The 27,147-nt window shown below is 34.5% G+C and overlaps 2 protein-coding genes across 2 annotated transcripts in view; one reads left to right on the top strand and one right to left on the bottom strand.

The window, feature by feature from the left end:
- Positions 1 to 22,442, top strand: Dtg (Dpp target gene). The gene is made up of 4 exons (XM_073963083.1): positions 1 to 807; positions 19,045 to 19,194; positions 19,401 to 19,715; positions 19,787 to 22,442. The coding sequence occupies exons 1-4, from the start codon at positions 630 to 632 to the stop codon at positions 21,826 to 21,828; spliced, it is 2,685 nt and encodes an 894-aa protein (XP_073819184.1). The 5' UTR covers positions 1 to 629; the 3' UTR covers positions 21,829 to 22,442.
- Positions 1 to 25,264, bottom strand: part of LOC141390252 (lipase 3) — a 64,232-nt gene extending 38,968 nt beyond the window's left edge. Inside the window, exon 1 of the mRNA XM_073963086.1 lies at positions 25,039 to 25,264. Within this exon, the coding sequence (XP_073819187.1) occupies positions 25,039 to 25,140 (102 nt within the window). The 5' untranslated portion in view covers positions 25,141 to 25,264. The remainder of the gene's footprint in view (positions 1 to 25,038) is intronic.
- Positions 25,265 to 27,147: the final 1,883 nt, after the last annotated feature.

The following is a 27,147-nucleotide window of genomic DNA, read 5'->3' on the forward strand; positions in this document are numbered from 1 at the left end:
GCCTTTGTGCTGCCACTCGTTCTTGGCTGGAGTTGGGAAATATTTAGTCAGTTAGTTCTTTACAGCCGCATGATCAGCACGGGCAGATATTTCCTCTACGTCTTGCGTTTCAACACGATTTTCATGAAAGTATTTATATGTATTTTGTATTACAACACAAGAAAAGGGCCAAACATAATTCAGAGTTTTTTTCCTAATAAAACATATAATTCAAACAATAATATCGGTATTTTAAATACAATTCAAAGTATTAAGCAATGGCAACCAAGCCAAAAATAACACAAAATAAGCAACAACGAAAGTAACTTCCGCAGAAAAAACGAAACTCGATACGGCCGTAGACCGTCAGTGCTTTGATGTCTTAAATAATTCGTGTGTGTGCATGAGTGAGTGAAAAATTGATTGATTTCAATTTCTGTCTTCTTGTTAAAACGCATCGTGTGCCTAAGTCAACGTAGATTATAGCTGTCTTACTGTGATTCAGTTGCCTATGACTACTAGTGGGTCTCTGACCAAATTGTTCTTCCATTCGGCTAATTTCAAATACACACGAAGAAGTTCTTCCTCCGTCAATTGTGTCTTCTGCGGATCGACAGTAGAAAGACCACTATCAAAAACTGACACTGAAAATGGCGAACAGCTGCAATAAACCCCAACATCGTCATAATCACAACATAGATCAACAGCAGCATCGTCATCGCCATCAGCATCTGCTGCAACAAAATGCTACCACCAAAAGCCGCATGAAACCATTTCACAAGAGATCTTCTTTAGCTGTGTTTGTAGCACTGGTATTTTTACTATCTCGTAAGTATTCAATAAAGTATTTATGTACATATGTATAATAGGGTGTACCCAGATAAGTGGTGAGCGAAACCGTAAATGAGATTATTTATAGAAGGAGTATAACGAGAACGATCCTTTCCAGGGATGCCAACTGTTCCGAGGTAAAAATCGCTACAGCCACATACGCACCATAGGTCTGTAGCGATTTTTACCTTAAAACAGTTGACATTCCTGCTAAAACAGTGGTTTTTGTACGTCAAAAATCACCACAAGTAGCGGGAAAACCACCAACTTGGCACCCCTGATCCTTTCTGTTTCTTAAGTCGAACGAACAAAAGAAGTGCAACTAGTGAACTGCTCTCATACAAATTGAGCAGATGGGATGCTGTAATGCACTCTTAATTTAAATAGTTCAACAACACTTGGACATTTAAGTATTTTTTGCAATTATTCATTAATAGTTAATTTAGAGTGCGATTTACCCCCTGTTTTTGTAACTTATTTTTGTTCGTTCGTCTATATTCGTAATAATTTAGGCATCCATAGCTCAGCCCACAGATGGCATACAGACTTAATTTTTCGTAGATGAGTTCCAAATACAGTTAAGAATTCCTCATTTAAAAATTAGCGCTCTCCATTTGCGTTAAGGCGAGTAAATCGATCTACAAAATTTGACAATTCGTGTGAGAAGAATAAAAATTTTTACAAAAACAGGGGATTAGACTATAATTATTGGTATTTACACAATTAAAAACCCCATTTAGAAAAATATTGAAAACGGCAAATGTTAAATTTCACTGTGCAAAATTTTAAAGGTAATCTTGTGCAAACAATTTGAACTGAGGATTTTTGGAAAGTACAGACCCAAACGACAAAAACCCATAGTTGAGTTTTGTTGTGTCAGATCCAGCTTGGATTTTATGGCCCCATCTAAACATGGTTAAATATTGACTTTTTAAAGCAATTCTGGGCTATATCTCTGAAACCTATGTGATTGTTCATCTCACCTCTGAAGCAAATTTGTAGATAAGGGCAAGAATAAAATATTTGTAGAAATAATGAAATCGAAAATCTACATTTACTGCCTGAAATTTTATAAAATATCGAAAGTTTCCATAATTTGTAAACATTTCGCACCATATCTCCAATACCATTAATTTTTTCTTAATGTTTTCTTTTGGAAAAATATTTGCTGGAATGTAATACACAACTCTTCAGAACATGCAATTGTTGTAGAATGCCTCTATAACGTTGTTTTCAGTATATGAATAAACTCTTGATGTGAAATGTGTTTGAAATACGCGCTTTAAAATATATGATGCAAAATAGATGTTAGAGCATTTTAGAGTTTCAGAATGTACTGAAGAATTGCTGAGAACTTTATTTGGGAGATTTTTGCAAAAGTTTACTTGGTTCAAATAATACCTATCTATATTTTATCGATTTTGATGCCCTAGATGGAGTTTTTCTGATGTGGTCCGTCAAAAGATAAGCTCCACTAATTTAGGGCTACAATATTACTAAAGACAGCAAGGCCAAATTCCTAATCATTTCTGAGATAAAGGCCCGATAAATGCAAAAAACTGTCGTTTTAGCCCGGTTTAGAGGAAACCATAAAATCCGAACTGGATGTGGCAGAACAAAACCCAACTAGGATTTTTGTAGTCTCAATACCTATGTACTTTGAAAAAATTCATACTAGAAGTTGTTTGCATTTTCAGTGTTGCATAGTGTTTTCTTAAATTCTGTTTCGCTCACCACTGATGTAAAGGAACAGGCGTAATGTTGAAATTAATGTTTACTCACAATCATTACATAGCCTTTATATAGTGAGGAAAAACATTTACGTACATTTGCCTTGTTAAAATATATATATTATATATAGTCTTGTTTTTCTCCAGAACATAACATTTAACTCCATTGGTATTATATTATTGGTATTATATTACCAATAAAGATCATAAATACCGCCCATAAAAGATCATAAATACAAACTGGGCTATGTGTATATATTTTAAAAATAAATAATATAATGTTAAATTAAAAAAAATATTGGTTGGAATAATATAATACAAATATTTGGATCTATGTTATGTTCTGGGGAAAAACACAGTATTATTTATGTTGTTGTAATATATTCGGTTTCATCTATGTCACACGAAAGCATGTTTATGAATTACAAAAACCAGTAATTGAGCAACTGGTTGTTGCCACTGACACTGGCTCGTTCTCAGTGGCAACATACGAAAAAAACACCACAACGTGTTGTCGAGCCTTGGACTTGTGTAGATTCCGGACACCGTTCAGAAGATTTCCATTGGAAATTTTCCAATTGCTTAAAGAAACAATGAAGTTATTGCATATGAAAACATTTTGTTGTTGCTGCTGATCAAAAGCTTCAACGAAAAATATGTAAATTTATGGATTATGTATGGGGCATGGTATAATTACTATAGGTAAACCTTTTACAGTCGAAAACGCTTATAACGTCGTCGTTTATAACGTCATATCACTTATAACGACGAAATCCGAAAGTCCCGATATTCCACACAAATATAAATATCGCTTATAACGTCATATCGGTTATAACATCGGTTTTTTGTAAAATATTCGAATTTTGCTATTGGCTATAAAGTCGAACCACACAAAGAAAAAAAATTCTCTAAATATTTTGTTGTATGTTTTATTTTCAAACTCATACAACATGAAAATACTAAACATATGGACAATATGTTCGAAGGTGGGATTGGACAGCTGAATTACGACTCACATGTAGGCGGTCTCAAGTCAATTAAGCTTGAATTTTTGCCACCCAATGGACCAAGGTGTAATAAAATCATTAACATCGCATTGCCGGAAACCGTTAGTGCCAGAGGCGTGTTTAGCTTTAGAAACTCTTCAAAAATGTATTTAATAAGAAGATGTTACAAGCAAAGAATGTGTTTTGGAAACACTTTCAAAACTCAGATCTGTGTTAAATTTAAAACTTATGTTGTAATTGAAAAGCCCAAACTAAAATAACAGACCATTTTATATAGAACAATATCCTATATTAACGTAAAATATCTGCTGCAGAATTAATTTAATATGGTTATTTTTATTATTTTGTTTTTAAGACATTTGAATTGAATTTTATATTTACTTAATAAAACAACGTATCTATACCCAAACGTCACTATACATAATATAATTTCACATATTTTATAAATATCGTTTATAACGACTATCGCTTATAGCGTCCGATTTTGGTCGGTCCCTTGACCGACGCTATAAGCGACAACAACAACCACATATAAATTAGTTTTTGTTTGTAAAGGGTTAGTACGGTACGTGAACGTCATAAGTTCAGTGTATTCTATTTGAAATCGAGTGGATTGGGTAAATCTAATGTCCTGTTTCTCTAAGACGATTCGAATTCAAATTCGTTCGAATTACTACCAAACTCATGTTGTTGTGGGAAATTTTTATTTGATTATACCCTCAGCCTTTAGGCTAAAGAGGGTATTTACACTTTGATACGACCAAAAATGTGCCTCATCGAAATAATGGTTTTAGACCCCAAGTATGTTTGTACGATATCCGTTTCAGACAATTTTGAGTAGATCTAGCAATGTCCGTCCGTCTGTCTGTCCGTCTGTCTGTCTGTCTGGCTGGCTGGTGCGCACGATAACTCTCGAACGGATCAATCGATTCGGTTCAAATTTTGGGTATCGAAATATTTTGTCCAGATTCGATTTAAGTTCGAAGATGGGCCATATAGGTCCACTCCTTCAGGTACCTCCCCCACAAATGTTCAAAAATTATCGCAAAACTTGTGCGCACGATAACTCTTGTAGGGAATAACCGATTTGGTCCATACTTTGCACATCGTGTAATTTCTACCAAACATAGATGAGGTTCCAATATGGACTCAATCGGTCCACTCCTTCGGGTACCTCCCACACAAAATTTCGGAAAAGTTCAGTTTAGGACCTGGTCTCGAATCGCTTTGATTTTTGTCTACGCAAGTTGTATTCGCTGTCCTCTATACGACGCTGTAAGTTTCATTAGGGGCAAGTCCACACTTCCTGACAAAATAGCCCCAAAGTTGCAAAAAAACCCTATGACACCGTGTGAGGGGGTTGGAGGGCAAGATAACTCTCGAATGGATCTGCCGATTCGGTCCAAAATTTTGCTTTCGTAATATTTTGTCCAAACATAGTTCAAGTTCGAAGATGGGTCATATCGGTCCACTCCTTCCGGTACCTCCCCCACAAAAGTTCGAAAATGTTCGAAAAATTTGTACGTACGATAACTCTTGAAGGGAGTAACCGATTTGGACCATACTTTGAACATCGTGAAATGTCTACTAGACTTAGATGAGTTTCCAATATGAACTCAATCGGTCCATTCCTTCGGGTACCTCCCACAAAAAATTTGGGATAAGTTCAGTTTAGGACCTGGTCTCGAATCGCTTTGATTTTTGTTTTAGCAACTTGTATTCACTGCCTCCCATACGACGGACCAAGTTTTATCAGGGGCAAGTCCACACTTCCTGACAAAATAGCCCCAAAGTTGCAAAAAACCCTATGACACCGTGTGAGGGGGTTGGAGGGCAAGATAACTCTCGAATGGATCTGCCGATTGGATCCAAAATTTGGCCTTAGTAATATTTTGTTCAAACATAGTTTAAGTTCGAAGATAAGCCATATCGGTCCACTCCTTCAGGTACTTCCCTCACAAAAGTTCAAAAATGGTCGGAAAAATTGTTCGTTCGGTAACTCTTGAAGGGAGTGGATTAATTGGACCATAATACTTTACACATCCTAATATATCTACCAGATATAGATCAGGTTCAAATATGGACTATATTTGTCCACTCCATCCGGTACCTCCCACATAAAATTTCGGATAAGTTCACTTTAAGACCTGCATTCGAATCACATTGATTTTGTTGAAGCAACTTGCATTCGCTGCCCCAATTACGATGGTAAAATTTTTTCAAGGGGCAAGTCCATACTTCTTGAGCAAACATCCCTAAGTGTGTAAAAACCCCCTATGGCACCATATGTAGTGGCTGGAGATCCACTTCCATAATGGTCAATGTCGATCCATTCCTTTAAGTATCTCCTCCTCAAAGCTTTTGATCTTTAATCCTAATCAAAATTTTTGTTCAAAGGCCAACATTTTTAAAACCCCCTAAATACATACGTTTTTTTGTGAAAACATTGTTTCAATATACAAAGGCTGAGGGTATATCTCTGTCAGCAAAGCTGACTGAAACTTTTTTACTTGTTCAAAATAAAATCAATTCAAATATTTTTCAAAGAACAGAAATTTGGTTGTAGTTCGAACGAATTTTTATTCGAATCGCCTTATTGAAACAGGCCATAAATGTACTACAGAGTAGTGTCACCGGCATATGTAAACAGAATATATGAAGTGTCAACATCCCAGCTAACAATTTTTTCCGAGGGCTCTGATTTCCGATTTTTTTCCGAAATTTTCTGAATATTTTTTAGATATTTGTCGATTTCTCTAATATTTTTCTAGAAATTGTACCGATTTTCTAAAACTTTTTTTTTAAGAATCTCTGCACATTTTCTGAAGAACCTTAAGAATCTCGTTCCGAATTCGTTCCGATTTCTAATCGATTTTCTAAGGGATCTTTTTGTTCGATTGTTGTCGAAAAACAAAGTGATTTTTTATAAAATTCGCATATACAGTTTTTAAATTGTTTTAATATAAATGCAACATATAACAATTCAAGCTAGTGTTGATAGCTTTAACATACTCGTGCACATTCTTCTACTATTAATCACAAAATGACAACAACAGGGAAAATTATAAGGACGTTTGAAATTAGAATCATTCATAAGTAGCGCATTAAAAGAGAATTGTTCCTGAGTTGGGGATTTGTTCTCTGTGTTGTGTGTCAATATCAAAGGCATCAGCGGCCAAGAATTTCATCAGATTTTTTCCAGAAAATCTAATCTTTTCTTCGAATTTATCCAGAATTTCTTTCCGAATTCGGACCGATTTTCTTCAAAAAATCTAAATTTTCCACCGAATTTTCCAGAATTTTTTTCCGAATTCGAACCGAATTCGTTGCGAAACTCTAATATTTTGTTAGAATTTTCTTAGAAAATTCTTTCCGATTTCGGTGGACACGTCCATACAACTTTTGTACCGAATTCGGAAAGAATTCGGCATCAGAATCGGCAACTTGTGCAGAGATTCTGACCGAATTCGCAAAGAATTCGGAAAAAAATGTTAGCTGGGATATTATTATAATTTCTATCAATAATTACACTTTGCTTAATTTTTATTAAATATATAAAGATACTTGAAAAAAATTGCATATATATGTATATGTAGTTGCGAAAACAATAATAGCACTACCATGAACAACTGTGGAACAACAGCTTCTTTCCAGAACTAAAAAGTTTTTACTCATTTGCACATTTTCCCCCAAAATGCGTTCCCGTACACCAAAAAAGTTGCAAAATGTTCACTTCATTTTGAACAAAAATGGCAGTGGTTAGCTTTCTCTTTAGAAAAGCAATCAGACCACAACAACAACAATTTGAGCAAACACTGTTGTCAGTGCATGGTTTTTCAATCAGTGAGTGGAGAGAGAAGCTCTCTTTGCTTGCTCGCGAGTAAAGAGCTGCGGAATGCTGCTTTAGAAACTTTTACACATCAAATTTGAGACAGCAAAAATGTGCAACGGTTTGTTGGCTTCTTTCTGATTGCTGACACGACGACTTTGAAATTTGTTCCAGATTTTTTGACGTTTCTGTAATTTTTCTGCTCCCCTACATTTTGAAAAAATGTGTATGTTGGACACATTTTCGAAAGTTTGCTCTATGGACAATTTTGTCATTTACAAGTACTGGAGCGAAGCTATCTTTTTATCTAAACATCTACACGGAGGAAAAATAATGTCTCTCTAACATATGCCCCAAACATATTTTGCAGCAAACATATATATGTTTGCAACAAATATTTGTTTGAGTGCAAGCAAATATATGTTTGGGTGCAACAAAATATTTGTTTAGATGCGATATAAATACAAACCCAAAATCCACAAAAACATACACACATTTATAAATGGTATTGGTATTCACATTTCTTTAAGCAAACACAAACACTGATTTATTCACTCACTTTAGCGTCTTTACTCAACGACCAAGATCTATTTATCACGTCACGTAAATAGCACAACAACAAATTTTTTTTGACCGAAAATTCTTCAGTATGTCAAAATGTTTGTTTACGTTTTCATACAAATGATTCATCATAACATACAAATTGACAGATTGAAACCAATCTGCTGGTCGTTTTACGCCACCTTATAATCATCATGTCAACGACTGCCTTGGGGAAACTGAAGAAAAAATGCCGTCTGTCTTTCTCGTAGGAAGAACTTACATAATTCATACCATTTTTTATTTTCCTTTTTGCTTGCTATTACAGAAAAAATTGCTTGTGGATGAATAAAACAACAAAGAACCGAAGACACGTGCACGGCTGCCAGATTTGACGATTTATCGTCATTTTGACGATTTTTTGGTCCAAAAATGATAAATGACGATTTGACGATTTTTACCCAAAAAATGACGATTTTTGGATATTTTCATAATGCAGTCATAAGAAATGTTGTAAAATATGAATTTGTAAAAACTTAGTTGATTTTAAAAATTAATTGTTAAACAATAATCACAATAATCGTTATTCTTGAACGTAGAAGCTTGAAATTTTGTCAGAACATGTATTTTAGCTTTATGTATCAGATTTCTTCAATGGTGACAATATGTTTGGGTGCATATGCAAAGGAATTTTTATCTAGAACCAAACTGAATTCAATGGAAATAAGCAAAATATATAATTGCACTGCTCCAGAACCTGCAACAATCTCCTATTTTTTGGTAAATTTATAAAGGAACAAAAAGTCAAAATTTCAACCATAGTAGATTCTGTTCTGGGCAAATAACTGCCTTATATTGAGCTTTGTGCAGAAATTTTAAAAGTTTAATAGATTTGATTTTGAAAATAGTTTTATTGATTTTTCGACAACGAATTTTCACATTTTGTCAACAAGAAGGAAAAACAACAATTGCATTCAGAATTTCGTGAACTAAAGCTTTTGGATTTTAAGGAAAAGTTTGAAAATAATGAAACGGATTTATTTCGCATTTTAATATATGATTTGAAACGTGTTGATGGTTCATATATTTTTAATATAATAACAAAATATTTAAAGAAAATAATGATAGGTATTACCACATTCGCCAACAAATATTAAACGTGTTTTCAGCCAAGTAAATCTTCACAGAAAGAAATATGTATCGAAATTATTTTGATAAGGATTCAATGTAAAGTAAGCTTAACAAAATAAATTGTCTGACACATTGCTGAAGCACGACTTGTTAAGAATGTTAACTCAAATATTTATTTACAAAATCGTTTAATTAATCATTTAATTTAAGACTGATTTGAAGTAAAAAGTGTTCTCTAACTCGAATACCCATTTAATGTTTATTTTAATTAAAAATATAACTAAATATTACCATTTTAATTTTTGACGATTTTGTAAAATAGATTTGACGATTTTAATTTTAAAAATCGTCATTTTGACGATTTTCCATAAAAATAATCTGGCAGCCCTGGACACGTGTTTGGCCGCATTTCGCATGCACACCACCAAGGCAAGCACAAACTTTTTCACCCTCCTGCCGTCGCTTCTATGTCTTTTATTGCACCATAACCACAGCTCTTTATTATGCGAGAGCCCAGTTGTTTCGCTCTTTGATAAAAATTCTCTCTCCACCTATAAAAAATATGCTCTAACATAAATAATATGTTGGTACCCAAACAAATAAAATTTAGATGTGTTACAAAATGTTGCAAACATGTATTTGTTTGGACCCAAACATAATATGTTTGAATCCAAACATATATTTGCTTGCAACCCGTCCCAAACCTATATTTGTTTCGATCCAAACCTATTTCTAACATACACCAAGACCTCACTTTGCTTTGTTTTTGAAATTGCGTCGTTGTTTAGTTGGTACCAATTTTCAATATGCGTCGTTCGATTTTCGATGTTGCGTTGTTTTAAGTGTGAGTGTCTAGTTCTAAAATTCCGCTATAGTATGGAGGGTATATTATGTTTGTTTTTCCGTTTGAAACGCATTGAAATAATAATGAATATATTCTTGATCAGTGTAAAATTCTAAGTTGATTTAGCCATGTCCGCCCGTACGTACGTTTATTGCAATCACGCTAGCTTCCGAATAAATTAAGATAGAGTGCTGAAATATTTTAAACATGTGTATTTGGTCTGAATTTATACCAAGTTGGAAGATGGGCTACATCGGTCCACTTTTTAATATAGCTCTCATATAACCGTACCGCCCGATTTCAGGTATTTTGACTGTTTCAGCTACATTTTCTAGCCGAATTACACTTTAAGTGTTTTTTTGGAACGTATCAAGGTCTTGGTGTAGGTTTTTCTGCGTGTATGTTTGGAGGAAAATATTGTTTCGTTGTTTCGATTGAATTTGGACATTTATCCCCTGTTTTTGTAACTATTTTTTGTTCGTTCCTCTATATTCGTAATAATTTAGGCATCCATAGCTCAGCCCCCAGATGACATACGGGCCTAATTTTTCATAGATACGTTCCATATATAGTTAAAGGGCTGTTTACACCATCTATCAATGTCATATGAGCTGTCATTTCTTTCACCCATTCGACATTCTCTATGTTTGTCAAAATAGACGTCATCCATACAACTTTCAATTTGTGCGTTCATACCTACAAGTGATATTTTCGTATGACATAACCTATAAATATAAAAACAGCTGTTTTTGTCATTGTTTACATTTATTGTTGAGTTACAAATTTGCGCAAATTTTTAATTTTGGTTGCAGGAAAATGAATATCTAGCATGTTTGTTGTGGTAGAATAGAGGCATTCATGTTTTGCCACAAAGCAATAATTTCCAACACTGCTCCTTTCGACCAATCGATCTGAAAATAACAGTATAAACACCCTTTATTTACTTTTCTAAATACTTAAATATACATAACTTTCCATTTTCTTTTTTAAAAGATTTTGTTTTTCAATTTTTTTTTTTGAGAATGCCAGAAAACAGCTGATAAATTGATGTTTACATACGAGAATGCAGTATCAAATAGAGCGCTCCCTAAATGAAAAATTTACATATGAGTTGCCAAATCATTTTGATAAATGAAAATTTTCATAGTGGTCACACTATGTGTACAACATTCGCAGGTAGAAAATTTGACATCTCATACGACATTGATAGATGGTGTAAACAACCCTTAAGAAATCCTCTTTTAAAAATCAGAGGTCTACATTAGCGCTGAGGCGAGTAAATCGATCTACAAAATTTGACAGTTCGTGTGAGAAGAATAAAAACTATTACAAAAACAGGGGGTTAATCCAGGAATTGCCTAGTGGTTTTCCATAATTATTGCAGTGACGTGACGTAATTTTGTCCACTTATTGAAGAATATCTGTTAATTTTTGGTCGTAGAAATGTGAAATGTCCTACCATATGCTTAGACAGGCTTTAATTTTCATGAGGTGGTTGATGTTGCTTTTACTAAAGACCACGAATTTTGTCGAAGGACAACTAAGATTCACTATTTTTAGCAATATCCCATTATTGTTTATTTTTTCGAAAAATATTTCGTAGTTTTGTAGAAAATTCACTATAAATTTTAATCAATTAAATTTTTACAACATTTCTAACGTTAACATCACAGCAGAGGCCTCCGCAAGGATATTCAAAAGTCATACTTTACCTAATAAACTCCTTCAAAAAGAGCAAAAATTTAGTGCCTGGAGATGTTCAAATATGAGTTTTGCCTCGACTCTTAACGACATCTATACTTAAATGATGGAACTATTCAAAATAGATTTTTATTTATCATTGTCTTAATAGGACGAAGACATTTATTTATAAAAGTTTTTAATTAATTGAATTAATCGAGCTAACATGACCTAAGTAGTTTTTATTGACTTCGTTCGAATTCACATTTTCAATGCAAATAAAGTTAGGTCATGTTAGCTCGATAATGGGTACTTTACACGATATGTTTTTTACGTATGAGTTGTCACTTTGCATATACATTTTGTATAGGAAAAGTGACAACTTATATGTAAAAAACTTATACGTAATAAAAAAAACTTATATGTGTTTGAATATGATTTGTGCATACTGTATATGTAGTTCTATTCAATAATTTACATGTTTTACCTACATCTACAGGAGGCATATCTGAAACGACTTACGCTGTAAAAATGCCTTGAAACATACACTCAATAGGTACCTACAATGTTTTCAATTCAACGCCAGTTGTTCCATCTATTCCGCTTCTCTTTCATTGTGTTTGTGAATAGCACACAAATACAACAATATTGGATTTAATGTGATATCTGCTGCCTGCATTTCTCGCCCTTTTAGGAATTAAACAAAACACCCTACAGCCTAATGAAAAAACGAAGGAAAGAATGGTGAAACTAAACGTAGGCCTTATTTTCGCCCGTATGTTGTTGTGTATGTATTCCCCATTGACCGATTGACAACAATACAAAATTGAAATTCTAAAGATTATTTTTAAGGCATTCGTTCCACGTCGAGATGTCGTATTTGCTATTGTTGTTGTTTACTGTGCACTAATGCTATTCTTAAAATATGTGGTATGTTATTTGAATTTTCTTCTTCTTTTTGAATTCAAATCAATAACCATTTGCCTCAGTCACTATGAATGTCACAAAAGAGGACTGGATAGGTACAAAGAAGACGTGTAATAGATACATACATAAACATGTACTTATGTACGTATACTGATGTATGCAGTATTAAATTGTGCCCTACTTTCGATACCTGTAATAATTTATTAAGGGGTTATGGCCGCTTACAAATTTTACAAAATTTGTTTATTGGCTCATTTCAAAGTACAGGTAGAATATACTGCAAAAATTGAGGGTTTCTCGTAATGGCAGTTTTGAATGCGGTGCCCACTGTAGCTCGAAAACCGATGATCCGATCTTCATATGTTTTTATGGGATTATTTTACATATAAAAAGGCGAAAAAAGTATCAATTTCTTTAGTTAAAATTGAACATTTGACTTTTACAGTTCACATTTTTTAAATTGATTTTTTAATCCCGTTTTCCTTAAGTACAAGATTATTAGGTTCTTAATGATATAACATAAACATATGGCACTATCGATAAAAATCAATGGCACTATCGAGTAAAAAGTAAAAATTTATATTTTAAGGAAAAAATTTAACATGTTTTGGATTTTTTTGACCCAAATCGCCAAATCGAGTATCAAAAATCGCCAAACCGAAAATTCTTCAATTTTATTAAAAGTACTACTGCATTTAGCTTTTTATACTATGTTAAGTTGGGCTTTTTTCGTTTGTAACGACCTTATAAAGTATAGGTATAAGGGTGAAATTCTGAGTCAATCTATGTATATCCGCTCGTCCGTCTGTGCTAATAATTTTAGCATCCAGATAAATTGAGATAGGACACAAAAATTTTGCACAGATGCCACCTTTGTTTGCTGGAAGGTCAAGTTCGATGATGGGCTATATCGGCCTACGTGTTGGTATAACATCTATATAACAATACCGTCCGATTTCCGGGTTTTTACGTTTTTTCGGTACATTTTCTGACCGAAGTAGCTATAAGTTGGCATTTACAATCCAAGTGATTAAGACATTTCTCAATAAAAAATTGTGGACATAGGTTTCTAAAAGTTTTTTTTTTAAGAATCTCTGCACATTTTCTGAAGAACCTTAAAATCTTCGTTCCGACCTCTATTCGATTTTCTAAGGAATTTTTTTTATTTGATTGTTGTCGAAAAACAAAGTGATTATAAAATTCGTATATACAATTTTTGAATTGTTTTTTATATAAATGCAACATATTTAATAATTCAAGCTAGTGTTGATAGCTTCAACATACTCGTGCACATTCTTCTACTACTAATCACAAAATGATAACAACAGGGAAAATCATTAGAACGTTTGTAATTAGAATCATCCATAAATAGCGCATTAAAAAAATGTCTCTGAGTGGGGATTGTTCTGTGTTGTGTCAACATAAAAGGCGTCAGCGCAAATGAATTTTTTCCGATTTTTTTAAGAAAATTTAAACTTTTCTTAGAATTTTTCAAGAGTTTCTTTCCGAATTCGGACCGATTTTCTTCAAAAGATCTAAAGTGGACATGTTCATCCAACTTTGTACCGAATTCGAAAAGAATTCGGCATCAGAAACGGCAACTTGTGCAGAGATTCTGACCGAATTTGGAAAAAATGTTCTGTTCGTCAAAAATTTTTGTTACAGTGGTTGTTCGGGTTATGTGGGGGTGCAGAAGAAACTTCTCAATGAGATTGTTTCTTTGGTCTCTCTAAATTATAGCGGTACTTTGCAGGTTGGATATAAAAAAATTGTTAAAGAAGGTATTGGAAGATGACTTCGGCAGAGCATATCCGGAAACAAAAAAAAATAATCACGGCCCATAAAATTATTCACATTTCTGTACTTTTCAATTAATTTGTTCCTGCAGAATATTGTCGGCATACAAGCCAATTCACTCTTATATGCATCTCAAAAATATAAATCAAATATGTACATATGTATATTAGGCCGGGGCGATTTGAAAACCTTAATGAGCCCTTCGCGTTTCTGATTCCTGGGATTGAACTGAGCAAAGAAGTCCACTAGACTATAGGTCTACCGCGAAAATCGAGCCTCCCGATTTTTACTTTAAGTTTTTTTATCCACGTTTTTTGGACATTGTAGCATATAACGGCCAAAAGATTGAGATTTTCGATCCAATACAAAGACAACAATTGTAGCCAAGACAGTGATTAAGAACTCTCTAATACATCGCAAAATTATTGGAACACTCCTACAGGCAGTTTTGGTCTTGAGATGGTGCAAACTTTCCGAAAAATTTCGATAAATGGCACTGTGCTACAAAAGTTGACCAGAAAAATATTCAAGCGTTCTGATGCAAAATTCTATAGTGTTGGGATCCATGGACAACGAAAATGCCTTTAGTTCGTTTGGGTCACTTCGTTTTATTTTTTTATAACGGTAAAAGTAGTGAAAGTCTGGGTTTCTTACATTTTCAAATTTAAACGGGCATATCTTTTTTCACAACGGATTTCTATTGATCCTTCTTCCTTTTAAAGGGGTGAATAATATCTTTCAAACAAGTTATTATTTTTATAATCGGTTCACAAATGGCTAAGTTATAGTGGTTTATGTCTGAAACCCCCCACAATAAAACAATATTTTGTACATACGGGATTAATGGCTGATTTAGACAATTCATTAGGATGATTAAAGTGACAGTCATTTATTTTTTGTTTACATTTAACACTTCTTTTCAAGATTTTTTTTTTTTGACGAAAACAATGTAGGTGATAGATTTGAGCTCCTAATTACTGAAAAAAATAGCTACAAATGTAAAATAGTTGTTATATATTTATAGCAAGTTATTACAAGTATTATATACATAAATAAAACGTTCACGAAGAACATAGGGCATTAACAAATCAATAAAAAAAATTAAAAATAATATTAATAAAATTAATATAAAACAATATTTTTTTGCGTTTTATTTTCAAACTGCGGATTTTCAACACCAAGCACGTTTTACTGTTAGTTACAGTAGCTTTTTATATATTTGCTATTGCTATGCAGTGGACTCTAAAAACATTTCCAGACAGGATAAACATAAAGTGAACTTGACCTTTCATACAGTCAGAGTCAAAAGAAAGTTTACACCTCAGAAAAAGTTTTTAATAGCATAATTACACCGGTATAAAGATATAATAAATATAAAACACAAATACAATTTTAATTAATTAATTGGATTAATCGAGCTAACATGGCCTAAGGAGTTTTGTATTGAAAAATGAATTCTAGCGAAATACCACACACTCAACCATTACGCTACGATCGTTTCCTTGGGCCATGTTAGCTCGATTAATCCAATTAATTAATTAAGAAACTTTCATAAATCATGGCCTTCGTTCTAAAAAGACAATAATAAATAAAAAACCCACAGCAGAGCCCGGCTGCCCCGGCTGAGGTTTGAACCTGGGTCCTCTCCAACAAACAGACAATGTTGTCGAGATCTCAGCGTTCTAAGCCACTGCCAATGTATCATATCAACAAACTAGTCGACATGATATCCAAAATTTCAAAAACTGAAAGCTTTACAATTTATGAAGGAAACCCCCCTTCGATTGTATATGTGTATGTATTGAGAAAATGATTCCTAGACAAGAAACTAGGGTGACTTGATAAAGAAAAATACTTCAATAAATACTTCATAATTACAAATTTGTAAAAATGTTTGTATAAATAGAAGTTATCAAAATCAGCCTTTGTCTTCTAGCCATTAGCATTCAAATACGCCTAATGAGCCAGGCTTATGGCCCCGGCACATACGGTCCACATGAAAAAAGTGTCAGTGATGCCAAGTTTGCTCTTGAATTTTTCATGTGTTTGTTGTAACGCGACGCTCAACGGACCGTATGTGCCGCGGCCTTTAAACCACCAGGCGAAACGATCGTAGCGTAATGTTATTGTTAGCTCGATTAATCCAATTAATTAATTAAAAACTTTCATAAATAATGGCATTCGTCCTAAAAAGACAATAATAAATAAAAATACAATTTTGTTAAGTGTTTAGTGGTGAATTAAAAGATTGATAAAATAACCCAAAATATTAATAGTCAATAGAATGTCTACACTCTTGCCAAAAGTAGTACATTTCTTTAATTCTTTTGCTTGCTATGCCTTTATTTTGGCTTTTTAACTTATTTTGATCCTATTCGAGTGTCTAAATAATAAATCCACCTGTATTTTGGTGAAATCCGGTGATAATCCCCCCATTGGACCCGTAGTATAGCTTTCGGCTATTTAGGCACTTAGGGCATTATTTAACTTTCTTTCGAATTTTTTCGGTAAGTACTGAATGGATTTGAGGTCTAGAGACTACAATGAGTGATCCTTGATGCATGAGAGTAAAATAAAGCAATATTTTATTGATAAACATGGGCGAAGCCTTCATATCCCTGCCCAAATATCAGATCCCCCTTTGATATAAGTCCCATTTCAGTTCACTAGGATCTGTAATCTCGTGACAATATGAGTATATGATATTGTTCTTGTGTCCTTGCACCCATACAAACTATTTCTTTAAACCCCGCTTCTGCCAGGCAACCGATGAACATATATCCATCAAGTTTGATTCTGTATACAACATTTTCTCTACTCAACATGTCCACAAAAATATAATTTACAATTCCATTTCTATCGTCTGATATAACGGTATTTGTAGGCAAATATTGATGGTTCTATTCAGATGAACCGGAGTGTATTTGGTCTGTAAAGCGATTTCGTGAAATTTCGCTATTGGACCCATTGAAATTACTACTTCGAGACCCCAGCGTGTCTAGTTGTGATCAAACTTTGGCAATCTTAAAATCCAACAAAACCAAGCACTTTAGGGGACTGCCGCCTAAAAAATCCAACATCGAGTTTTCCCTTTGAGTTAAAGTTTGGTTTTGGTTTCATTACTTACTCACATTCGTATGTGATTGATAATATCCCATATACGAGGGACACTAGAAAAGTTTGCGATCTAAGCAACACACAGCGTCACCAGGCGTCATTTGACATTTTTTTAGAAGCTTGGCTGTTTTTAGCCTAAGCTTACTCAGGACAGTTTGACATACGACCATGTGTTGGGTTGTTTACAGTTACTTGAAAAAATATCACTTTGCAAAAAATTGAATTTATTTGTGCACATTTTCGTCCTATAATTTTTCACAACTTTCGACGTGGATTATCACGGCAAGAGTGCATCGATCAAATTAAATCTTTATATGTCGATAAAGGACCATCCTATAGCTCTATGAAAAACTGGTTTAATGGATTCAATCGCGGCGGGTGGGATAAGGCATCCTTGGGCATTTCTTCCACCAACTAACATTTGATATTGCATAAGCACCTGGCCTCAAATATGGATTTTTCTCGTTAGATCCAGCAAAATTGGACAATCGCTCAAAAAAAGGCTTTTGTGGATTAGTTCAAAGAAATTGTGCATAAAATCGATCGTGGTGCTTCAAACGACGTTCATAAGATATAGGATCTATGCTTAGGAGCCCCAAAAAAAGCAAAAGGTCGCCTGTTTCTTCCGCAAAACTGACCATGTGACGACTATACGGCTTGAGAAATGTAGGACCGTTAATTCTGAGTGTTAGGTTAGGTTATAGGATGCGCAGCTGCTGTAAAAGGCAGCCACTCCACTCGGAGACCTTGTGGTCCATTGTGATCATCCTGTTTTGTTGAGATCGGATATTGTTGTTGATATTGTCTGTTGTTTGGTGGTTATGCATGTGGTTCTGTGTGTGATGATGACTGTTAATGTGTGGTGATATGATGATGTGTGTTGATTTTTGCTGGTGTATATGTGATGGTGGTTGTGTAAGTGTGGTGATGATGGATATTGCATCTATGGAGTTGATTGTTGTGATGTGATGGCGTGTGGTTGTGTGTTAGACTGGATACCAGTTTGTTGTTGCTGGATGGGGGAGGAGGAGGTAGGAGAGGAAGAGACGGGTCGGGGGGGGTATAGGAGAAGTATGAGGGAATATAAAAGAAAAACAAGAGAGGTATATTCTGAGTGTTACACTACAATTTGTTTGCCTGAAGTCTCCTGAGAAATTCGAAAAACGACCAAGAGAGGACGAATCGTTCTGCATCATGACAATATGGGCTCTCACACATCGATTCAAACCAACGCCTGTTTGACCGAACAAAACTTGGAGTTGATGGGTCCTGCGCCGTACAGCCCTGACTGGGGATCCAATGACTTCATTTGATTTCAGCACATCAAGAAAAAAGGCGTGGTCAACGATTTGTGTAAAACTATGTTTTGGAGGTGTTTCAATCAAGCCACTGTAAACAACCCCAACAAATGGTCGTATGTTAAACTGTCCTGAGTACGCCTAGGCTACCACTACGTGTTGCCTAGGCCGCAAACTTTTCTAGTGTCCCTCGTTTTTCATTTTATAAATCCATTTGCTTCTCCTGTAAACATATGAAATTATTACTTACGACTTTTGGCATTTGTGATGACGATATGTATATTTATTATTTTAATTTCTTATCTAATACTGGTGCCATCATTTCTTTTTACAGAGGACTTCCAAACAACCATGGCATCATCGAGTTATATGGACATATCACCGTCAACCATCATCGATGGCAATTCTTCACTCCAACATAAAGAGGACAGTAATTATGATGATAAACAACACTTAGGTGTTTCCCAAAATTTGACCCCAGAAGGTAAGTTCTCATTTTCTCGGTGTTAGAGAATTAAAGTTTGGTTATGGATTTGTAAATACATATGTATGTATGTATTTCAAAATCAAATCTTAATCTCAATAAACGCTACTATCACTATTTTTATTTCTATTAAACTTAATTTCCATCTTTTGCATAGTGAATTATGTATTTGTACGAATGTTGTTTTAATTTGTTTATACTTTTAGATAGCCAAACAATTGATTCTGTTAGTTCCAATAACACTGATGTGGATAACGACATATTCTCAGGTAACGATGATAAGGTTGAATCAACGACTGTAGATTCTACGGATTTGGAACAAATTATAAGGAATTCTGTCAAAAATGAACTTGAAAAGGAACAGGGTTTGGAACTGTCTCCAGATTTAGAAATATTAAAGGATAACGGAGAAGCCGAAATCAGTGAGACTCTTAGCCAAGATCTATATGAGCCGGAATTGATTCTAAATCATGATTACGCAACTCAAAATCACAGTTATAATAAGTTCAGCGATATAGAAGGTAAAAACACATTATACATTTACGTACATACCAAATTTTGAGCGTGTTCATATTAAAAATATTTATTTTAGATCGAAAACCCGAAATACCTTCCCACGCAATGCTCAGAGACAACGTACAAGAAGCTCGTAATTTAGAAGATCAGGAAGTGAACGAAAACGATGAAGATTCATTGTCCTCACCATCGTCTGAATCAAATTCATCAGCTAACTCATACGAATCAAAAAACCAGCATCTAGCACAATCAGATGAGACAAGCAAAGTTGAAGTCCAAACTGGTATTCAAATGAAGGAAGACAATCCTTTCCTTTCAAAAAATGTCGATGGAAAAAATAATCAATTAGAAGATAAAGGTGAAAAAGTCGAAGAATATTCTGAAGAAAATACTCAGGAAAACCAAGATAAAAAAACCAAGAGCGACATACTCGAGACCCATTACAGAGCAGCAGTGAATAGGATTAAATCAATTGAAGACATTCAGGAATTTACAACAATATCTACTGCCGACATCATCGATTTAGAAGATGAAGGTCTCATTAAGGGGACAGATGGAAATGATGAAGCTTTATCAGTAGTTCTGGATGAATCTCTTTCTTCCACTGTTCCCAGTAATGAAGATGAAACTCTAAAGGAAGCAGAAGAAACTGCTCAAAAGACATCATTGGATATAATAGCCGAAGAGGAAACTACTGCAATGCCTGATGAAACAGAGCATGTGGTGATTAAAAAAGTATTGCACGAGAACGATATATTTGTGGATGAGGCCGAAACTACAGTTCAACCAGACTTTTTACCAAAAGTTTTAATTGAAGTACCTCATCCTACTATTATTGTTGAGGAATTGCCTGTTACACAAGAGGATACTGATAATGACGGTACTCACGTAATATCAAAAGATATGACCTACACAAATAGCGCCACGACTCAAGATGTAAAGCCAACAGAAAATGACATGGAAACATCTACGCAAAAGCACGATCAAACAAAAGAGAACCCTGAAACCTCACTTTTAATTACGAACGATGAGTACGATGAGGTGGAAACAGTTACGACTAAAAATCTACAAGATGATTTGGTAGAGGTAGAAACTGATAACATAAACAATATTAATATTGCCGAAATTCAAGAACCAGAGCAGAATGAACAAGTATCGTCTACGCAAAAGTATAAGGAAACTAATGAGATGGATCATACTGAAGCCGCAATCATAATGACTAGTGAAAAGGAGGTTTATGTAAAAACTGATATTTCCGAAAATCACCAGGACGGTGTAGACCTACAGAAAAGCCAAGTTCTACAACATGTCAAGGAGGAAGGTGATGCCGAAATTCAAGAGCCAGTGCAGAATGAACAAGTATCATCTACGCAAAAGTATAAGGAAACTAATGAGATGGACCATCCTGAAACCGCAATCATAATGACTAATAAACATGAGGTTTATGTGGAATCAGGTATTTCCGACAATTACCAGAACGGTGTGGACCTAGAGAAAAGCCAAGTTCTACAACATGTCAATGAGGAAGGTGATGAAGTGGTATCGGAAAATACATTTACTTCAACAGAATTCAATTTTGCAACCACTAACATCCAAGCAGAGACAGCATCATTGGATTTTTTCAATAGTACGAGTACAACTGAAGGCGGTTTTCTTGCCGCCGATGAAATCCCCGTGGATGGTGTCAATTATGTCCAACCAATGAAAGGTTCTCGCTCTGTTAACACAGCACTAATTGACGATGATGTGGCGGCCACAATGTTTGAGACGTATCCTCCTCAAGATGCAGGCCAAACATTCAACGGCAATTTGGCCGATGAGTCAGCGGTGGGTATCGGCAAAGCATTGCCAGTTTCGGTCAATGACGGTTCCAACAGATCTACAACTATAATCATTCTTAGCTCGGGAACAGCATTTATATTCATCATCATTTCCGTGACTATATTCCTAATTTCGTTTCAAAGACAACATGGCACGTTGGACATTGAAATGCAAGAACGCAGCTGTGGCAAGGACAATCTAGACGAGGAGGATGCCGAAACGTTTGCTAAGTTGTTAGATGTTGAGCTGCCGCCATCTGTGGCCATAGCATTAGAAGAAACCGAAGAATGTTTGTAGTGTAGGAAATGCCACGAAACTTCGTTGTTATGTAAATATTTTCCATTTCATTTTTGTTTGGTAAAGTTAGATGTTACTGCTTTTCCAATATTCAATCAAGAAGCCATTAAACTTGAGAATATTGACTGAGTACTAGTAAGGTACTGGAAACCATATAAGACTTTTGTAGCCATACGTCATTCATATATGATTTTAACTTAATCATATCAATTCATTGTTAATCTGGTAATATACTCACGTACAGACATCATATACATAAATGGATACATATCGCTCATTTACTCAAAGAGGGTCGTAACTCAAAAATGCATCATTCGAGTTAACAATTTATATTTTCTATTCTGGCAAATTTTAACCGATAAGTTTTAGTTTACGAACCACTAAGAAACTTCAAACAATGTCTTATCCTGCATTGACATTTAGCACTGCCATTGATTTTTATCTTATGATGACTCTTCTTAAGTTAATGACCGACATGTATGTATGTAAGAAAGATAATCGGTTTATTCGGATTAAATATATATTATACCATTTTGTTTCATTTAGACTTTAAGTTGTTTATGTTAAATATACATACATAGAAATATTAAGTAAATAAAAAATGAATTCTCAAATATTCTAGTTATTTAAAGCGGCTACATACAGTGACAGTCACAAAAACAAGCAGATCCTGACTCGATCCTAGAATGAATTTGAATTATGGCTGTTAAACGGGGCAAGTTTACACTCACGCTACAAAATCCACTCGATTTCACGAAATCCTGAAATACACCCAGATTTTTACACTTTTTTTAGTATATTTCAAACCAGTGTTTGGATTTGCTACCAGCACAGCACTGAAAACACCAAAAAGTATGCTGTTGCTATGCCATGCTAGCACAACTTGTGCTAGGACAACTTTATTGCGCTCTAGGATCGCAATGTATTCAGTCCCTTGTATTTTTGGGGATAACGTACTAGACTGAAAAACTCAAAAAAATCTGCAAGGGCCAGCCTTAACGAGCTATCAGCGAATTGTGACCCTAAATAAAGGCAATTAAATATATTTTTTTGCTTTACCTAAAGGATATCATAGACAACCAGTGATATCCGCTAAAACAATAAAATGTAAAACTCTTATTGCTTTTTCCATAAATTGTACGGTATTATCCATATTTCCTTGGGGTGTATGTACACTTTTTTTCCTAAATTGTTTCAATTTTTATAGAACATACCGTTATTTATATTATGGAATAGGTTTTTGTTGTATTAATTTTATTTATTGGGGATATTAAATAGAACTATGTACTAAAATTGAAAAATTACGATTTTATTGTCCGAAATGACGATTTTTTCAAGTTATCCGAAATGGCATGAAATAAAACACATATGGTATGTTCCAGAACTGCAAGAATCTACTAATTTTTACAATTTATGGAACATACCATATATTCTGACCAAAATTTTACGAAAGAATTTAAAGAAAACAATGCAGCAAACTCAATTATATGAAAATCTTCCTTGAAAAGTTTTCGTGATAAAATATCTGTTTGTGAATGCCCTCTTTAAGCAGGCAGCCAGTTTTGAATGACAGTTTAGATCGATTTCGAATGTTCAACAACCAAAATGTACTTGTTTCGCCAAACATGGACGGTCACACTATCAAGCAGGCGATATTTGAACTAAGGGGTCGATTGTGGATTGCAACTCAACTGTAGTTGCGTTGCCAGATGAGAAAATTCTACAATTAAAATGAGTGAAACGACAGAAATGTTTACGAAATGCATTCAACATCAGTGTTTTGAAACTTCAGCTATTAATTTAATTATAATGTATGAATTTCAATGTAGAAATGGAAGTTTCTGTTATGAATTTAGCTGTTGGCGACGCAACTGTACTTGGGTAGCTGTCCATAATCGACCCCTAAGTCCCGGGCCACACTAGAGAAATTTCAATGAAATTTTGACATGAAACTTTAATTTTTTGGAAAAAACACATCATTTCAAGAAACTAGTGTACACGGTTTCATGTGTTCTGCAATTTTGCTTTGTTGCAATATTCGTATGAAACAAACAGACAGTTTTATTTTACATTTTCTTTTACTTTAATGTTAAAATTTCAGTGAAATTACTCTTAGTATGGCCCAGGACTAAGCTGTCATTCAAAACTGTCAATTTTACCCACTGATGATGTTCTGTTGATACTCGTAGAAAAGTAGGTATTGTTAATTATGTTGTCAGTCTCATTGATATACATATGTAACTGAACGGTAACCAAACCTGACCATGGAACATGTTGACGATTGTCCAAATTTCATTGACGATTTGATTTTCGATCAAAAATTGTCGGCAAAAATAGTACAGTAATTTCTGGTTACCTGCATCATTCATAGCTGCATTTTGGCGTTACCTGACAAAAAAATATGTTTATAGGCAACTATTCTCTAGATTCCGTCCAAGATATTATGGTTTAGTGCACATTCAATAGCTGCATTTTCGGCATACTTATACTTGTTCCACAAACATCCCAGATGGGACAAGGGAGACTTCTCTCATATCAATGAGTGCAACCCGATTCATATTAGCTCAATGATATGGGACCTACAGTTTATCGCCGAGTCCGAACGGCGTGTCTTAAGACACCACTTATAGAGAAGTTTTACACAGCTGAAATACTCAGGAAATGTCGCCAACATTACTGAGGGGTATTTTGCCACCGTTGAAAATTGTTTGATGTTGCTTGGCCGGGGAATCGAACCCACGACCTTCAACGTGCAAGGCGGGTGTGCATACCATTGCACCACGGTGGCACCCATTTTCGACATAGTTGCACCAAAATGTTGGCGATTTTACTTCAATTTTAAAAAAATTTTAAATTTTTTGCGAACTCAAAAAATGGATAAAATTCAAACACTCTGATTCATGGTTTAATAATAAAGGTTAGCTAAAGCTTCCTGTCAATTTAAATTTTTTTCTTTCGACTGTTCCTAAAACGTCAAAACAATATACACAATCTTTGTATGTGTGTGTGATGTTTGAATATTATGCCAACAATTTTAAAAACAATCGAATTCAATGATTTTCAAAATTGGTTTTACCCAATGATTACACATGCAAGTAACTTACAGGCAGTTGTGTATACATATTATAGTCGAAACTTCAATTTTTTGGAACTGAGACTTGCATGTGTAAACGTTCGGAAAAAATTTGATGTTACTTTCAAAGCACTTACATTGATTACTGACAAGGAAATTTTGTCGGCAGTGAGGTTGTTAGTTGGTGTGGCAGTGAATATGTGTGAGTGTATTGGTGTTTTTCGAACTGTCACTTGCATGTGTAAACGGGGGGTTAGAACACTTGTATGGAAGAAATCCTTCAGCTTATTATTGAAACAAACATTTTATCATATCCACAACTCGATTATGTGGAGAAACCGTGGCCCTTCATTCATTTTCGCGTTTTTTATAAAATGCTCAAAATTGGTATTTTGTAAACAAACCCACTTGTTGCCTTTTTGTTTACTAATTTTGAAGTTTTATGAATTCAGGAAAACAAGGGTTCTATAGATTTTTTTCATTTAAATCTACCTCTTTAGTCGATGGTCAGACTAGCAAGGTTTCTTGAAACCAATTTCGGTAAAGTTTCTTTTCAAGTTTCGTTAGTGTCCACACACGTTAACGTGAAATTTAAGATTTTTGCATGTCCTCTTTATTTTACCATTCGCGTTTGTTGTGTTTCTCATACCAATAAAAACAAAAAAAGACATAAATAAACCAAAAAACGACATAAAATAATTAACATTAATAATTAAATTAATATTAATAGTTAAATTTTCACTATTTCATTAATTAAATGTTTTTATTAAATCTTTTTATGTTTGTTTTGTTGTTAACGTTTGCTTGAGAAAATAAAAATGAAAGAAAATGGAAGAAATAATCTTGCAACGAAAAACAAGAAGAGGCAACATAACAAACACAGAAAACCATGTACATGGGTTTCACTACTTCATACCCCTCGCCTATAAACTTGACGTCGCCATGTTGAAATCGTGCTAGTCTGACCATCGACTTACTTATACCATGCTCTGATTTTGTATAAATAAGAAGTGTGCAAAACAAAGACAACACAAGAAAAAATAATGACATGTAAAGAATTGTAACGTTTTTCTCTCCCGAACTTGAAATGCCTCTCATTTTATTATTTCAACATTGCTTATAGCTGCACATCATATTCACGTAAGTAATATTGAAGATATCGGCCTTGTTGGGCAGGTAAGCGAATTTAAGCTTCCTGCATTTTGGGGATTGCTGCACAAGTAGTCGTGCAATTTTTGATTGTGCAGGTAAGCAAAAAATACTGTAGATACTCACAGGTTCTGGAACAAAGTAATTGTTGTTTAAGGCCTGCGTACATAAGCAGCTTTGCCTGATTGCCTTGCTTACCTGCTTCATTTCTGACGTAATAAAAATAATAGAATAAAGACAAAATTTCGAACTGGGTTGCCATCAGTTGGAAATTGGGTCGGCCTTCTTTGTTCTTTTATTTTTTATTGAAGCAGCAAAGCAAGGCAATCAGGCAAAGCAGCTTATGTACGTTGGCCTTTAGTCCCAATTTACATTGGGCGAGTTTACTTGCGGCAATTGTCATTTTGTAGGAGAGAGAGGTGAGGCATATGGTAACCCTTTGCCTCTCAGCACCCTCTCTCACCTACAAACTGACAATTGCCGCAAGTAAACTCGCCTAATGTAAATTGGGACTTAGATAAAGAAATGTTGAATAATAGGCTTGATCATTCATTTTTAGGAAAAATATAAAACATTGAGAAAGTGCGCAAAAATATATCAGATTTGAGACAAAATGTAATAACAATAGGTTCTTGAAACGATCTTATTTAGGGAAGTGAATTTCTAATGTTTTGGTATGTTCCAGTACTGCAATAATCTACTAATTTTTACTATTTATACCCTACACCACAATGTGGAAAGGGTATTATAAGTTTGTTTTGGTAAAAATTCATGTAACACCGCGAAATATTCGTCGGAGACCCCCAATGTGGTATACCAATCTTCATATCTCGACGAGATAAAGTGATTTTGAGATGTGTGTCCGTCCGTCTGTCCATTATAAATTGTAAGCACGCTCCAGGCCGCAATTATGGACCGATCGTCACGAAATGGAGGTCGGGTTCAGGCCAGAATAGATCCCTATTCTTATTGGTGATGATCGAGAAGTATTTAGCGGGCGAAATGGACCAAAAACATAATATTTATTCAACTTTCTAGCGGCTCTGTAGGTTGCAATAATAGTCCGATCAACGCGAAATTTTATATAAGGTAAGAGT

Source organism: Musca autumnalis, unplaced genomic scaffold (assembly GCF_047663935.1).
Source record: "Musca autumnalis isolate F117 unplaced genomic scaffold, ASM4766393v1 scaffold_1, whole genome shotgun sequence".
Taxonomy (NCBI): domain Eukaryota; kingdom Metazoa; phylum Arthropoda; class Insecta; order Diptera; family Muscidae; genus Musca; species Musca autumnalis.

Bases quoted from the DNA above. Each gene is read 5' to 3' on its own strand.
- Dtg (XM_073963083.1), top strand. From the start codon at position 630: ATGGCGAACAGCTGCAATAAACCCCAACATCGTCATAATCACAACATA. The intron at 19,195-19,400 runs GTAAGTTCTCAT...TTATACTTTTAG, and splicing joins CCAAAATTTGACCCCAGAAG to ATAGCCAAACAATTGATTCT. The intron at 19,716-19,786 runs GTAAAAACACAT...TATTTATTTTAG, and splicing joins TAAGTTCAGCGATATAGAAG to ATCGAAAACCCGAAATACCT.